Raw genomic sequence first — 16042 nt, forward strand, 5'->3', positions numbered from 1 at the left:
CTGTGTCCCTAGTGGTGTTTGGCTAAAGGGCACTGACTGTGTGAGTGGAAAATCGGAAAAATAGCAGTCTCTTCAGGGTAATAATTTACTTAAATATTTTTAAGGTCTGTTTTGTGCCAGGCACTGGACTAGGGGTAGGAAACACGGAGAAGAACATGATCCAGAAGCTATAGGGGTTTGGCCCTGTGGAATAGGCAGAGCAGAAAATTTATGATCCAATTCAATGTTGTAAGTACTACTATAGAGGCATACTATAAGGATGTTTTAGGACAATAGAAAAGCATCTATTTTAGGGAAGGAGGGGACGGAAGAGGAGACAGAATAATCACCTTCCCCTCAATGATGTCCTCTTAATCCCTGAAACCTATGAATATATTACTTAACATGGCAAAAGGGACTCTGCAGACACAATTAAATTAAGGATCTTGATATGGGAAGATTATCCTGGATTGTCTGGTTGCGTCCGATATAATCACCAAGATCCTTATAAGAGGAAGGTGGGAGGGTCAGAGAAGGAGATAAGATGTATTTTAGAAGGGTTGAGACCAGAAGTAGAGAAAAAAAGAGTTACTGATGTAGCCTGAGCAAGAAATGATGAGAGACCTTCTTTATCATCCTCTATAAGGTAACCGCTTATTCCTTGAAATCTTAGGCGAGAAGACCTTGAGTAAGGCGATTGTGTTCTTTCTGTGTCTGAAACGCTGTCATGAGAACGCACGTCACGAAAAGGCACGGTCTGGGATGCTCTAAGCTCAAGGGATGAAGTCCTAAGAAAATAGAGAGCACCGCCAGGAAGCACATTCTAGTAAGTAGAACTGTCTAAAAATAACGTTGACTTTTCCACAAATAATTATGCCTCATATTTCATTTTTTCATCTAGTCAACAAATATTCATTTGAGCACTTAGGATGCGCCAGGGATTGGACATATTAGGTGAACAAAATAAAGACACAACCTTCAAAACACTTTATTTTTTTTGTGTAACGTACTGTTCACAGGTCACTTTCACGTGATCATTGAACCAAGAACCAAGCTGCCAGTCGGGGATATCTGAAAGGTGGGGTGAGGTCGGTCTGGAATAAGCTCTGGCCTGGTAAAATCAGGAAAACGCGCTACCAGGGCTGGGAAATCGGCAAACGTCTTCGCTACGGTAACTGCGGCGAAGAGAACTGCAGGACCTCCCCCTTCCCCTCTCCTTCCCAGCGGCCAGTGCGCGGCTCCCAGGCCCTCCCTTTTCTCCGCCCCACTCATCTCTCTAACTCTCGTCCTCCGGGCCGCGGGATTTCGAGGCCGCCTCTCGCGGGATCTTCTCCGTAGCGGAGCCGGCGGTGGTAGGCGCAGAGGCTGCTGTGGCGGCCGTTCTGTGGAGGGGTTTCCGGCAAATCTGGGTCCCACCTGGAGCCTCCGAGTAAGTTCCGGGTGTGTAGACCGAGGCTGCCGGCTCGCGGGGTCCTTGAGGGGAAGATGGGACGGGCTCCTCTGACCCGAACCCAGCTCAGGCCTGTGGCCGCGTGTGCGCCGCGTGTGCGTGGCGGCCGGGAGCTCGCGAGGGGTCGCACGCGCGGGTTTCGGGGTCTAGGGAGTGACCCGCAAGCTGAGGGACCGTCCTGGGCAAGGGGGCAGCGGCGGGGTGACGGTGTCCTTGTGGCCGGAAAGGGCGCCCCGGGACGGCCTTGGCCTTCGCTGACCCCGCGCTGGCCATCCGGTTTGGCAAAAGGTCTTTCAGATTTACCCGATGAAATTGGTTTTCTCTCTTGCCTGCTTTACGAATTGCTTATTCCTTATTTAGAAGCAGGAGAAAGACTTGTATGTAGAGGTGAATAAATGATCCTTAACTTAATTGTGTCTGCAGAGTCCCTTTTGCCATGTTACGTAATATATTCATAGGTTTCAGGTTTCAAGCATCCTGGTGTTTTTCTTTTGTTTTTAAGTTAAGTATACAGAGCAATGGAGTATATGACAGAAGCCACCGACCGCAGCCCTGGACACATGTGAGTCGTGTTCCTTCTCCATTTCCTTTAAATTTAAAGATGTTAAAGTGAGTCTGTGAAACTTACAGTAACTGTGGAGAAAGCTTTTTTGGAAGGTGATTCTTCTGTTATAAAAGGGAAAAATTGAAAGCTGCCCTGTTTGTTTAAAAATGGAATTCACCTTTCGTTAGAAAGGTTGTTGTAAATATATGCTGTAAAACTGCCAAAATATAGATATTTTCTATTCATAAAATATGTTTATATTTTATGTCTGTGTAGACTATATAAATATATATATGCAGAGTGACTATAGATGCTTCTACATAGGTAAGGTCCATAGCAGTAGTATTTAACCACATGTGCTATTTAAATTTAAATTAATTAAAATGGAATAAGATTAAATACTCAGTTTTTCCACCCTGCTAGGTGCATTTCAAGTGCTCAATAGCCATCCCAAATTGGAAACTGCACGTTATAAAACTGTTCTTTTGAACAACGATGTTCCGCATCCGTGGTTCTTAAACTTTTTCTGGACTAATACACCTAGAGTTCAGACGGTCCCATTAGTTATAATGAATCATTAGATATTGTTGCTGTTCCATCAATAAAAAATTTCTGCTGTGGGTATGTTTACATTTTGTCTGGTCCTGTATATTGAGGCTTTTTTTTTTAATTACCTTTAGAATATATTGCCATCTGATGATTACTATTAGAAATGATTTAGATTTCAGTTTCTGCTGGTGAGGTTTAGTCGTTTATCTTCAACCAATGAAGAGAAAGTAGGCAGCTGTAATTCTTTTTAATTGTGTGATACCTTACTCTTGACATGGTTTGAGGGCCTCTGTGGACCCCAAGTAAAGAAATTAAATTCCCATTGTATCACCAGGGATGATGCTTAGAACAAGTGAGACATCAGCCTGATAGTTGCATTTTTAAAGCCTTAATATTTAGAGACCAGGTGGTCTCTCTTAATTTTAAATGGGGATTGAAAAATTCAAGTTTTAAAAAGAAATGATGGGGTGATGTGACTGTGGCTCAGTGGCAGAATTCTCTCCTGCCATTCCGGAGACCCCAGTTCAATTCCTGATACCTGCCCATGTAAAAAAAAAAGAGTGATGAATAAAAGTGCCTCCCAAACTTTCCCAAAATTTACTGCTGTTATGTCTGCTTTGTGAAATTTATTCTCTTGTTTATTACTAAAAATAAAAACTAATGTGGATGTTTGTATCTGCATAGAAAATGTCTGGAAGGATATATACAAATGATTAATAATGGTTACCTTTGGGAAATGGACTTGAGTAGGAGTGATAAAGAGGGCCTCAACATTTTTCTTATATTACATTTCAATGAATATTAACTTTGTATTCTCCATAATATATCTCCATTTGTTTTCATGTAACAAAACATTTGTTTTAATGGAAAAGATTTAGTTACCTGTGTTGGCTATTCATAGATTAAATGAAATGAAAGATAATTTAAGGTACTCAGTAGCCACATGTAGCTAGCAGCTACCTTACTGGACAGCATAGAAATAGAACAGTTCTGTCATCGTATAAAATTCTGTTGAACAATGCTGACTTGATACTCTTAGGACAATGCTGACTTGATCCTCTTAGGGCATAGCTATACTTGAACCATTTTTGGAATTATTTCCATCTTTGTTTTCTGTCCTAGTTTTCCAGGTTTGTTCTTTATCTACTGTATCTGTGAAGGTTTCTCTATTTCTAAATCAGTTTTTAAAAAGAGGACATAGATATTAGCTTTATATTGGAGACCTGATACTTTGTTAAATATTTATTAGTGCATTTTGAAATTTAATTTGGAAATTTTATGCTTCTTCCATTCAAGCTTGTGCTGCGAGTGTGGTGTTCTGATTAGTCCAAATCCTGCCAATATTTGTGTGGCGTGTTTGCGAAGTAAAGTAGACATCAGCCAAGGCATTCCAAAACAAATCTCAATTTCTTTCTGCAAACAATGTCAAAGGTACAGTGTGATACTATTCAACCTACTTAGAGTTGAGATGAATAGATAGAAGAGCTGCCAGAATATGCCAAGATGACACTAAGATAATAGAATACAGCTCATGCAAATGAGATTTAATTTTTATTTCTGTTGGTTGTCACTAAAGATTTTAGAATTTGCAATCTTATAATTATTTTTCTAACTTGCCCTGATAATGTGGTAAAGATAGTGTAAAGGAAAGGTATTTGACTCTGTAATTTTTCTGTTAGGAGATGTAATATGTTTGATATATATAGTTAAGATAGAGTTGGGGTGTGTAAGGGTGACTGAGATGATTAAGAACATATTCCCATTATTACCACAAGTTTTTTTTTTTAGTTACTAGAAGTTATGTATGGTTTTTTAAAATCTTACATTTTAAATAATTTAGTAGTGTGTTTCAAAAAATATGTCTTTCAATGTACACATAGAGTTAAAATGACCATAGTTACAGAGAAGAAACTCAGTAAGTCATATGCAGGGTCTGAAGTAGAGACTGGATTTGAAGGCTGAAGACTTCTTCTGAAAGTTAATGTTTCATTCCCTCTTTACTTTCTTTAATTGTTGGCATTAGCAACCTCCTTATATATCTGGTAGGCCATTGACTAATACAGAACTGCCCAATGAGTATAAAATTATGTGCTTGTGACTTTGTATATGGGTTAGGTCTCCAGTTCTTCTTTTGGGGGGCAGTATTCATGGACCTATTTGAGAATTTGAAAGCCATATCTCCTCAGAAAAATACTTAGATGTATGTATATACAAACATGAAACTTTGTATACTCTTAGAGTTTACAGTTTGCAGGTTTGGCAAGTGTGAGGTTTAATCTTTTATAAATATTTACTGTCCCTAAAAGCATGGCAGAGTGAAAAAAGCACTGGACAAAGTATGAGAAGACCTATTTTTCTCTTGGGTTTCTCACAAAGTAGCTTTTGGGAACACTTTGGTCATTTAATATTTTGGGGCCTTAGTTCCCTCTTCAGAATGAAAGGGTTTTGCTAGATGATTTGTGGAGCCCTAACTCCAAAAGTGTTATAAGCACAGGGACCTGTATACAATTTTTGATTGAATATTTAAAAGTGAAAATCACAGCTTTCAGTTATTTAACGAGAATGGCAAAAAAGTCAATTATTTGCAAGTGCTATATATTTAACAAATATTTATTGTGTATTTACTATGTTCAGGTACTATACTAAGCCCTTAAATAAGGGACTTTTGAGTTACTCAAGTTTTATCTAAGATTTTAAAACTTGAATTTTACAGTTTAAAATTTGAAAAGGGACTTGAAATAGACGAGTAGTCCGAGGTATTGCTGATACACAGTGTTGTAAGGTACTGATTTACCTTTTTTGTGAAAAATAAACTGTTCTCGGGCAGGCCACGGTGGCTTAGCAGGCAGAATTCTTGCTTGCCATGCTGGAGACCTGGGTTCGATTCCCGGTACCCTCCATGTTAAAAAAAAAAAAAGCTGTTCTTTAGCATGTTAGATGTATATAATAAACCATTTTAATTCCATTTTGAGATAATTCTTACCTGTTTTTCAGAGCATAGCTTCAGGGACCTTTTGGGCATTTTATTGTCTTCACTGGAATTCAGATAATCAAGATTTTGTATTCAAAGCTTTCTGGAACTATTAAAAAATTGGTTTAAGTGCTTCAGCTCAACTTTGGATATTATTATTTCTGGTTAATAATCATTCTTATGTGTGCATGTTTAGGTAATTTCTGTTTTTCCTGAGAGATGTTGGATTTCAGTATGTTGTCATTTTTCTCAGATATTTTCAGCCACCAGGAACTTGGATACAGTGTGCTTTAGAATCGAGGGAACTTCTTGCTTTGTGTTTGAAAAAAATTAAAACCCCTCTGAGTAAGGTAAGTCAGAAGCTAAAATCAGTTTTTGTAGATGTGCTTTTTTAAAGTTCTCATTTACAAAAAAGCTCCACGTATGATTAGGTCTTTCAAAAATAATTCTTAAACAATTCTATTGGTACATACCCTACTAATAATGTTTTATTTGGTTTGTTAATTGTACATACCCTACTATAGATGCTGTTTTCTTTTTTTTTAATTATACACTTTTTTATGGCAAATTAAAATATCTTTTTGATTTAAGACATATTATAGAATCTTTCTTTTTTTTGACCTTATTGTATAATATGACATATATATATATGCACATATATATATGCAAAGTAAAGAGAAAAGCAGTAGTTTTCAAAGTACTCTTCAGAAACAAGTAGTTACAGGATAGATCCCAGAGTTTGTCATGGGCTACCATATGATTCTCTCAGATTTTTCCTTCTAGCTGCTCCAGAATATAGGAGGCTAGAAGGCATAAATATTTTTTTATCATCACAATTGACTTTTGTTTTCTTTTTTATGAAAAACAACATATATACAAAAAAAGCAATAAATTTCAAAGCACAGTACCACAATTAGTTGTAGAACAATTTTAGAGTTTGGCATGGCTTACAATTCCACAATTTTACTTCTAATTCTTCTGAGATACTGAAGACTAAAAAAGAATATCAGTTTAATGATTCAGCAATCATATTCATTTGTTACATCCTATCTTCTCTGTATAGTTCAACCATCACCTTTGATCTTTCCATCCCTCTCTTTAGGGATGTTTGGGCTATGGCAAGTCTAAATATTTCATATTGAAGGGTCTGTCACTAATATGGGCTACGGAGATGGACCTATCCAATGTTCTGGAGAGGCTGAGCCCTCTAGGTTTCAGGACTTATCTGGTCCAGGGACCCATCTTGAGTTCATAGGTTTCTGGAAAGTTACTCTAGTGCATGGAACCCTTATGTAATTTTATATATTTCCCTAGGTGTTCTTTAGGATTGGCTGGAGTGGTCCTGGTTGGGAGTTGGCAGGTTATGAAAGGTAGCAAGGTCTAACTGAAGCTTGCATAAGAGTGACCTCTGGAGTAGCCTCTCGACTCTATTTGAACTCTCTCTCTGCCACTGATACTTTATTCCGAACACTTCTTTTCCACCTTTGGTCAGGATGGAATTGTTGATCCCATGTGCCGGAGCTGGACTCGTCCCTGGGAGTCATCTCCCAGGCTACCAGGGAGACTTACCCTTGGTTGTCATGTCCCATGTAGGTGGAAGGGCAGTGATTTCACTTTCAGAGTTGGGCGTAGAGAGAGGAAGGCCACTTCTGAGCAACAAAGAGATCCTCCAGAATATAGAATCATTTTTTAATTCATTATTGAAAATTTTATGTGTAATAATTTTTTTCTGAAAATATATAGAACCATTGCTAAACATAATTTAGGAGATTATAGTTTTAGGGAAATGAAAGACATAATTTAAATTCTCAAAAAGTGAAAAGGCAGCCAACTCTGGGAGAAAATATTTGGTAACCATATATCAGATAAAGGTTTTGTGTTTTGTGCATATAAAGAAATTATAGAACTCAACAACAACAAAAACAAACAACTGAATTATAAAGTGGGCAAAAAATATGAATAGACGTTTCTCTGAAGAGCAAATACTGATGGATAAAAAGCACATGAAGATATGCTCATCTTCATTAGCTATAAGGGAAATGCAAATTAAAACTAGAAGTGACATATCTCACACCTGTAAGAATGGCTGTTAAGAAAACAGGAAACTACAAATGTTGAAGAGGATGTGGAAAACCGGAACATTTATACACTGCTGATGGGAATGTATACTGGTACAGCCACTGTGGAAGACAGTTTGGTGGTTCCTCAGAAGACTAAACATGAAGCTGCCCTACAACCCGGCAATACCAATACTAGGTATCTACCCAGAAGAGCTGAAAGCAATGATATGAACAGACATTTGTACACCAGTGTTCATAGCAGCACTATTTGTAATTCCCAAAAGATGGAAACTACCCAAGTATCTAACTAATGAATGGATAAACCAAAGATGGTATGTATACACACAACAGAATATAATGCAGCAATGAGACAAAATGAGGTCCTGAGGCATGTGACAATATGAATGAACCCAGAGGATAGAATGCTGAGTGAAATAAGCCAGACACAAAAGGACAGATATGGTATGATTTCACTGTTATGCTGGTAAAGAAAGCAAACTCCAAATCAACATGGCCCAGAAAGAAATCTATACTCACACACAGTAATGAACTAGATATTTCATCTCTGCAGTAAAGTATGTAAATGACTTCACAAGCAACAACGTCCACATGTTTCATGTTTTTAATATTGACTAACAAAGATTTATAAAAGAAAAAATTTGATTAAAAAAATCTAATTTAGTTATCTCAATCCTCCTCCAAATCAGGAAGGATTTTATCACAGGACTCCCCATTCCCATATTCCTTGTTTGTGCTATCTGAAATGTAAATACCATGTTTTCCAAAACTAAAAAAAATAAAAATTTATAAATAAAGGGCCCAACTCAGTCACCCATGTTCCAAATCCCACTGCACAGTCCAGGAAGCAGGGCTTGACAAAATAGTTTTGAAGTCCAACTGGAAGAACAAACATCTAAAAGAGCAAGGAAAATTTGAGAAAGACGTGTGATCGGGGTCCATTTTTTCCATCTTTCTTGCCACTTTTTCTTTTTTGAATTTGAGGTTGATTGTCCTATCAGATTCACTTATCCTTTCTTCTGCCTCTTCAAATCTGCTATTCTGTCTCTACTATACTTTTAATTTGGTTTACAGTATTTTTCGTTTCTGTGAGATCTGCTGCAGTGTTTTTGTTTATTTTTTCAAAATCTTCTTTATGCTCTTCCATCGTTACCTTGATGTGGTTTGTTGTGAGCATCCTTGATTTTGTTCCAAGTTCTGTGTCACCTCCAGTGATTAACTTTGGTCATTTGACTGGGCCATATCTGAATCTTTACTTGCTTTGTGATCTTCTGTTGCAAATGGGGCATTTGATTATCTTGATAATGTTCTTTTATAAGTTGATTTTCTTCACTTGTCAAAGGTTTTGTATCTGCCTGGGTTTGTGTTGAAAGTCCCCTTGTGGATTTGGTTTGTGGATCCTTCCCCTCTAAACCAAGTCGCAGATAGGCAGTTTGCCAGACTGTACTTTCTGCTTCTTCCCAGCCGATGGCACTCTTTAGCCAACTCTTCTCCTCAGGCCCACTTCTCTGCCGCTACAGGGCCACTGGTCTCATGCATTAAATGCTGCCATCTCCGGGTTGGGGGTTAGGCAGTTTGTACCTCAGTGCAGATTCCATTTGTGTGCCCCATGGATTGGTGGCTCCCAGATTCCCACTAGGGATAACTTTGGGCTGTGGGGCTGTTTCAGCTTCCTCTGCCCCCACAGCTAATCTGGAGGCTTGGTCACAGTGTTGAGTTGGGCCGGCTTCCTCGGCCTCACCTCTCTGTCTGTGCACAGTTGAGGTCTCTGGGCCTTCAGTGGGTGAAGCAGAGGAATATCAGGACCCAAACAGTCTCTTGTGCTGGCCAGCTGTCATACTGGCTCCACTCTGTGTTCCCCTTCCCACCCAGTGGAGGGCCCCCCAGTCTCCACCAAAAAAAGACCAGACACCCACAACAGCCTGCCTCACTAGTAGGGTGCAGGCACTGTACTCTAGCCAAATAGTCTCTGTGCAGATAAAGCAAGTCTGGCTTCTGAGTTCCTCATGGGAACTCCTGGCTGTGGAGCTGCAAGGGAGGATCTTTCCAGATCAACTGTGGGAGTAGGCTTTAATTGTGACCAAGCACACCCAGTTCTCTCTGTCCCAGTTTCTTTACTTTTTCCCTCAGGGCTTCCCTATACAGGGTAGAAGACTATCTCTGGTCACTTGTATCCTGGAACCACTCCTGGTTGTTTTTTCTGTACTGTTTTTTGTTGCATGGAGCTGGGGTGAATTCATACACCTAATAGAGCTTTTTTGTTTGCTTACTAGTGATATAGTAGAGTAAACCAAATGGAAAGTTCATGAGGTTTCTTTTTTGCTCTTTTTTTTGAGGTTTCTAATAGAAGATATCACAAGTCTTTGCTTCTAAAACATGTAATTTTCATTCAAAGAACAGTACACTTTTCTCTGGAAGTTTTGTTTGGATTACATCATTTGAGTTAATATCGTCAGTCATTGAATTGTATTTTTGCTACTGTTGTTACTGTACCTATGATGAAGAATCTTTTTTTAGTAGTAATGCTAATCACATATTCCTTAAGCATCTTATGAAATCTCTTTATTAGTGAATTGCTCTTTCATTTTTTTCCTCTTCCAGTGGGGACTTATGTCTCTATTTTTGTGTTCTGTTAAAGGTACGACTCGTAGATGCAGGCTTTGTTTGGACTGAGCCCCATTCTAAGAGACTTAAAGTTAAACTGACTATTCAGAAAGAGGTAAGCAGTACATAAGTTTCTCAAGCAGGGTGAAAGTGCAGGTTTTGAAAGTGAGGACCTTAATGGTGAGTGACTTCATGACTTTAAAAATCTGAAAGGAAAAGAATTCTTAAGCTTTTGGATCATTTGCACAAAGGATGAAGTCACTAGAAAATGCAGATGTTGCTCATGATTAGTGGGCTGAAATAATCTTTTAGTTAAAAGATTATTTTTATTGGGAAAAGGATTGATGTAAAAACGTCAACTAAGGCTGATCCTTGTAATGACTTTTAGTAATGTTAAAAAATCTCTGGCTGTGAGGCCCAGGAATCTATGTATGTTAAAAGCTTCTGATGATTGGCTATGTTTGGAATCACTAAATTCAGGAATGTTTTATTTTTTGAGGGTTTTCTTTGCCTTATTTTTTCATCACCTTATTTTTTCATCTAAGGATATATGTTTGTGTGTGTGTGTGAGAGAGAGAGGACATACATATGATTTTACAAAGAATAACCATATCTCCACTTCAGTTATAATTAGGGTAAATTTGCAATGAATCCGTAAACCCTAGGAATTAAACCTTTTTCTTGAAATAGTATAATTCATTCAGATGACTTTAAATTTGAATAGTTTATTATTGATGTCTTGAAAGCATTTATGAGAAAAGATTATAAATTAAATACTGAAGCATTTTTCTATTGAGAAAAATATTTATTATTAAACAAAAATGAAAGCGTGAAAGAGTGTGATTATTTCCTTTATCAGGTGATGAATGGTGCCATCCTTCAGCAAGTATTTGTGGTGGATTATGTTGTTCAGCCCCAGATGTGTGGAGATTGCCATAGAGTAGAAGCGAAGGATTTTTGGAAAGCGGTAATTCAGGTCAGGCAGAAGGTAATGAGAGAACAATGATTTGTGAATCATTTATTTTGCATTTCTCCTTGTTCAGTTATAAACTGCTGGTAAAATAGCTTTCTTTTCCTTCTTTCTCAATTCTTCAGGCAGCAGGGGTAGTCTAAGTCTCTGAAGCGTTCTCCTTTGGAGAGTGATTACTGTTACAGTTTAGAATAACCTTCAATGATCTTGTTTTAAAAATCATTGTACTATGTATATAGATAGTATGATTGTTTTTCTTTTTCATTGCATCTATTAATCTAATAATGCATTTATATTTAGACCTTGCACAAAAAAACTTTCTACTATTTGGAACAGTTGATTTTGAAATATGGAATGCATCAGAACACACTTCGTATTAAAGAGATTCATGGTGAGCTTAACTTTAAAAGCCTTTAATATTTGTCAATTTTTTTTTTTTTACATCTTACCTAAGTAATAAAAGATTATTATTATCTTTAATGAACATATCTGGAGTAGTACTGTTAAAAAACTTTCTGCAAGGAAGAAAATAATCTTAGTTCTCTATTTGCACTGTCCGGTTTGGTAGCCACTAGCAGCATATGACTGCTGAGCACCTGGAATATCATTAACTGAGGAGCTAAATTTTTAATTTTCTGTTTTAATTAGTTCCAGTTTACATTTAAATAGTCACATGGCTAATGCCTACTGTAGTAGATAGCACATGTCCAGATCTAAGATTTTTTCTTCAAAGTTCTTCCCACATCACCAATTCAAGACATTTTATTATTGTTGGAAATTGATTCATGTGCCCCATAAAATTCATGTTCAGATCTTAATCTGTGTTCATGAGGGTGTGAACCCATTTGTATGTAGGGCCTACTGAAGATGTTGTTAGTTAAGGTTTGACCACATTGAATCAAAGTAATTCTTAATCTGCATTATTGGAGGCTTTTTAAGGAAAAGCAAAAAGTCAAAGAAACAGAGAAGGCGATGAAGAATATGGCCATGTGATGGGGGACTGCCCCCACCAGAATCCTGCTGACTCTGGGAGAAAGCATGGCCTTGCTGATATCTTGATTTTATACTTCTAACCTACAAACTGTGAGCCAATAAATTCTTGTTTAAGACAACCCGTCCTGTGGTATTTGTCATAGTGGTTCTGAAAAAACCAAGACATTAATCATCAGTTTTGTGATAGATGCTATTCTGGGATCTCAGAATATAAAGATGTATTAATATTAGTGCATGCCTTCAGATGATTACTCAGCTGGCTACTATATGAGTAAACCAGTGACTATGTTAATTTTAGTGTAAATTCATCAAACACTTGGATTTTTGCAGAGATCAGTTTCTGATCGGAAAAAATAATTATTATTAAGATCTATAAATTATTTTATCATGTTTTTATGCTTTTCATATTCCTAGAAGCATTTGTAATGAGTGTGTTAATTTAGGAGCCTAAGCTCACTAATAATAGTTCTATACAGATGATGTTATTAGATTTCTTGGAGGTGGAATTTTTAAAGTTTTGTATACAAAATTTCATAATAGCTCATTGGGACTTATTCTCTCTTCGTACCTGTTGATGTAGCATAGTCCTTATACATAGTAGATGATGGATACATATTTCTTTAATATGAAATGTAAATATCCTTTAGCAAACTCAAATTTGATGTTAACAGTGAATGTTTTTGGATGGTACTTGTTACTGGTGGACATCCTTTTTTTCCCTTAGTCTCTTTTTAAGGTATAGATTTACAGATAGTTCTTGAAGGAATGACCAGATTCTTAAGTTATAACTCCTTATTTTAAAACTGTTACTTACTGGTATGTTAACTCATTTATTTTGTATGTGTTGAGAAAAGTGTAGTCTATGTTAACTCATTTATTTTGTATGTGTTGAGAAAAGTGTAGTCTTGGGTCTTTATATGGGGCGTGAGGTGAGGGGATATGAATATCAGTTATATTGCTCAGGGAAGATCTTTTAAGCTTTGCATCTGACTTGAATGCATTACCAGTAGACCAAGGGTTAATAGTCTAAATCAGTGAAACAATGAAGTTTGAATACTTACTGTGAGTAAGGTAACTAGCTGCCTAAAATAAAGCCTAGTTACTTGTGGCTAGCAGAAAAAAATGCACCTTTATTCTAAGTAATTTTATTCGCAGTAACTCTTTCAGGGATAAAAAGACCCGAAGATTCTCAGTAAGGAAGAAAACCCTATTATAGATTATCACCATTACAGAAATATCCTTACATTGTCAGAATTTTTTGATAGCCAAAAGTTTATGTTTATAAAGTTACTTTATAACCTGATGGTATATGGCCAAAGAAAGTGAATTTCTTCTGTCTTCCATGTTCTGGCTCCTTCCTGTGATTTTCTCTATATAAAGTCTCCAGTAATAGGATAAAGACCCATTCTGAACAGTTGACCACACCTTCCCTGATTATATCTTCAAAAGATCCTATTTACAATGGATTCACACCCACAATATTGGGATTAAGATTAAGAACATGTTTTTTCAGGGCTACGTAACTCAATGTCCAATAGTGGTTGTTTCCCCTTATTTGTAGGATCATTCTGTAATGTTCTGAGATTTGAAATCTAGTCATGTCATCATTTTTAATTGCTGTGTGGTATTAATTATACAGTGTATATTTATTTACTTATTAATGAGTTTACATATTCTGTTTTTGCTTCAACAGACAGCACACTAGTTAATATTGTTATACATTTGTCTTTGACCAAATGTAGTGATATTCTTGGGAGGATTGGTTTGAAGAATTGAAATTTACTAGACAAAAGTTAAATTTTGAATTTTGATCTTAAATTTTGCTAGATTGTTTTCCGAAATAGTACCAGTTCGCCTTCCCATCACTTATGAGAGTTTTAGTTTCTTCAGACACTTCTGAACACTGAGTAAACTGTATTGGCCTTTCAAATTTTTTGCTGTCCTCATGGATGGAATAATGGCATCAGGTTCTAATTTGCATTTCCTTGATTACTAATGAGGATAAACATATTTTCATATATATTTTAGCCATTTATGTATATCTCTCATGTGGATTGTTTTTATCCTTCACATATCTGTTTTTTTCTCATTGATTTTGTGTCTATTCTAGATATCATTCTCATATCTAAAGAAAGTGTGAGAGAGCAAATACTTGTAGTTTGTCAGTGTCTTTTGTCATACTGAAATTCTTCATTCTTTAGTATGTAGTAATGTTTTGTGGCTTTTGTATCTTACATAGGAAAGTTTTCCATACTCCAAGATTATGACAGCAAAAGAGTAGTACTTTTGTCATTTTTTTTTACTTTTGATTTCTAATCTTATCTTCAATTTAATTTTCCTCAAAAGCTTAATCCATTGTCTGAATACTCACTTAGTAATAGCATATCTTTTACCCATTGTTTTGAAATATCTCCTTTGTTATGTATACTAAATTTCCTTATATACAATAGCTCTATTTTTGGACTGTATTTTGTTCTACTGCTTCTTCTATGGTTTGCAAATTACCTTTCATAATATGTACTCCTTCATTATTTTTTTGCGAAACTTTCTTTGTTGGCAGTAAGAGTATGGATTCTGGAACCAGATAGTATGGGTTTCTCTGTGGCCGTTTTTTGACTGTGAACTTCTGCATGTTATTTAACTTCCTTGAGCCTCAGTTTTCCCATTTATTAAATTGAAAACATGATAACAGCACCTACCATGTAGGATTATTGTAAGGATTAAATTAGTTGATCTATGAAAGCACATAAAACAGCTTGGCACGTAGTCACATTTATTCAATTTTTTTTATACTTCAAAGTGAAGTTTTATAGTTTTCTTCATTAAGATTTGGAATATTTCTTACTGTTGTTTTCTCTTTTATACTATTTGTTTTATGGATGGTAACTTTAAAATTGCATTTTCTAATTAATAATTACTGTTACATAGAAAAGCTGTTGATTTTATATATTGATTTTTCTAGGTCAGTAATTATCTGTGAACAGTGGTAGCTTTATTTCTTCCTTTCCCATGTTTTTCCTTCCTTCTTCTCCCCTTTCCTGCCACCCTTCCCTTTGACTAAGAACCTAGAAGAGCATTGAGTAGTAACATATATCAGGCATTATTATCTTCTTTTTTCACCCCTAAGAATGCTGTTTAAGTTTCTTATAGATAAATATACATACATATGTATACATAATATGCATAGTTATGTTATTCTGTCAAGTCTTGGTATCACTTGGTATCAGTTAAAGACATACCTCTAACCTATTTGTCTACCTACCTGCCTCTTAAAGATTTAAGAACTTGTCCGTTATGTCATCCACAGCCTTCTGGGGGTGGTGGTGGTAGTGGTAAATCTTTTCAGTTTAAGATCTTTAGACTTCCAGTTTTCTACATCTTGAATCAATTTTGGTAGTATTTTCCAAGAAAATGAACCATTTTATCTAACTTTCAACATTTTTGGCATTAAGATTGAATATGGTAAATTTTCAGAATGTTAAATCTCATCCATATCTGTAGTTATCTTTATTGTTCCTAACGGTGTTTGTCTTTACTAATCCCCTCCTCTCAGACATGCCATAGTTTTATCTCTTATGGTTAGTCTTTTTAAAAAACTAGTATAGTTTTATTGGAAGATTCATATTCTTATTTTTTGCTTATATCACTATAATGCTTTCTACTTTAGTTTTTGAATTAATTGAAAGCTTAGTTTATTTTCAATTTGTAATTAATCGTTTATTTTCAATTTGTTTGTAACTGGTATTTATTTCTACCTTCTACTCATTCCATATTTCTTTTGTCCTCTTCAAGTTTTTCAACTATTTTATTTCTTTTGGATACATATCTAGGTGTGGAATTGCTGAGTCATGTGGTAAATTTATCTTTATATTTTTAAGTAACTGTGATGTATTTCCAAATAAAT

The 16042-nt window shown here is 36.1% G+C and overlaps 1 protein-coding gene across 3 annotated transcripts in view; it reads left to right on the forward strand.

Annotated features, from left to right (window-relative positions):
• Positions 1-741: 741 nt before the first annotated feature.
• NMD3 (NMD3 ribosome export adaptor) overlaps positions 742-16042 on the forward strand; it is a 34761-nt gene continuing 19460 nt past the window's right edge. The window contains exons 1-7 of one of the 3 annotated variants that reach the window (XM_077160948.1): positions 742-805; positions 1932-1991; positions 3819-3953; positions 5747-5843; positions 10210-10290; positions 11035-11163; positions 11446-11536. In XM_077160948.1, coding sequence (XP_077017063.1) covers positions 1948-1991; positions 3819-3953; positions 5747-5843; positions 10210-10290; positions 11035-11163; positions 11446-11536 — 577 coding nt within the window. In that variant the 5' untranslated portion in view covers positions 742-805; positions 1932-1947. Of the gene's footprint in view, positions 806-1274; positions 1420-1931; positions 1992-3818; positions 3954-5746; positions 5844-10209; positions 10291-11034; positions 11164-11445; positions 11537-16042 lie in introns of those variants that run through there. The other 2 variants (XM_077160946.1, XM_077160947.1) reach the window with 2 other exon arrangements.

Source organism: Tamandua tetradactyla, chromosome 5 (assembly GCF_023851605.1).
Source record: "Tamandua tetradactyla isolate mTamTet1 chromosome 5, mTamTet1.pri, whole genome shotgun sequence".
Classification (NCBI taxonomy): Eukaryota; Metazoa; Chordata; class Mammalia; order Pilosa; family Myrmecophagidae; genus Tamandua; species Tamandua tetradactyla.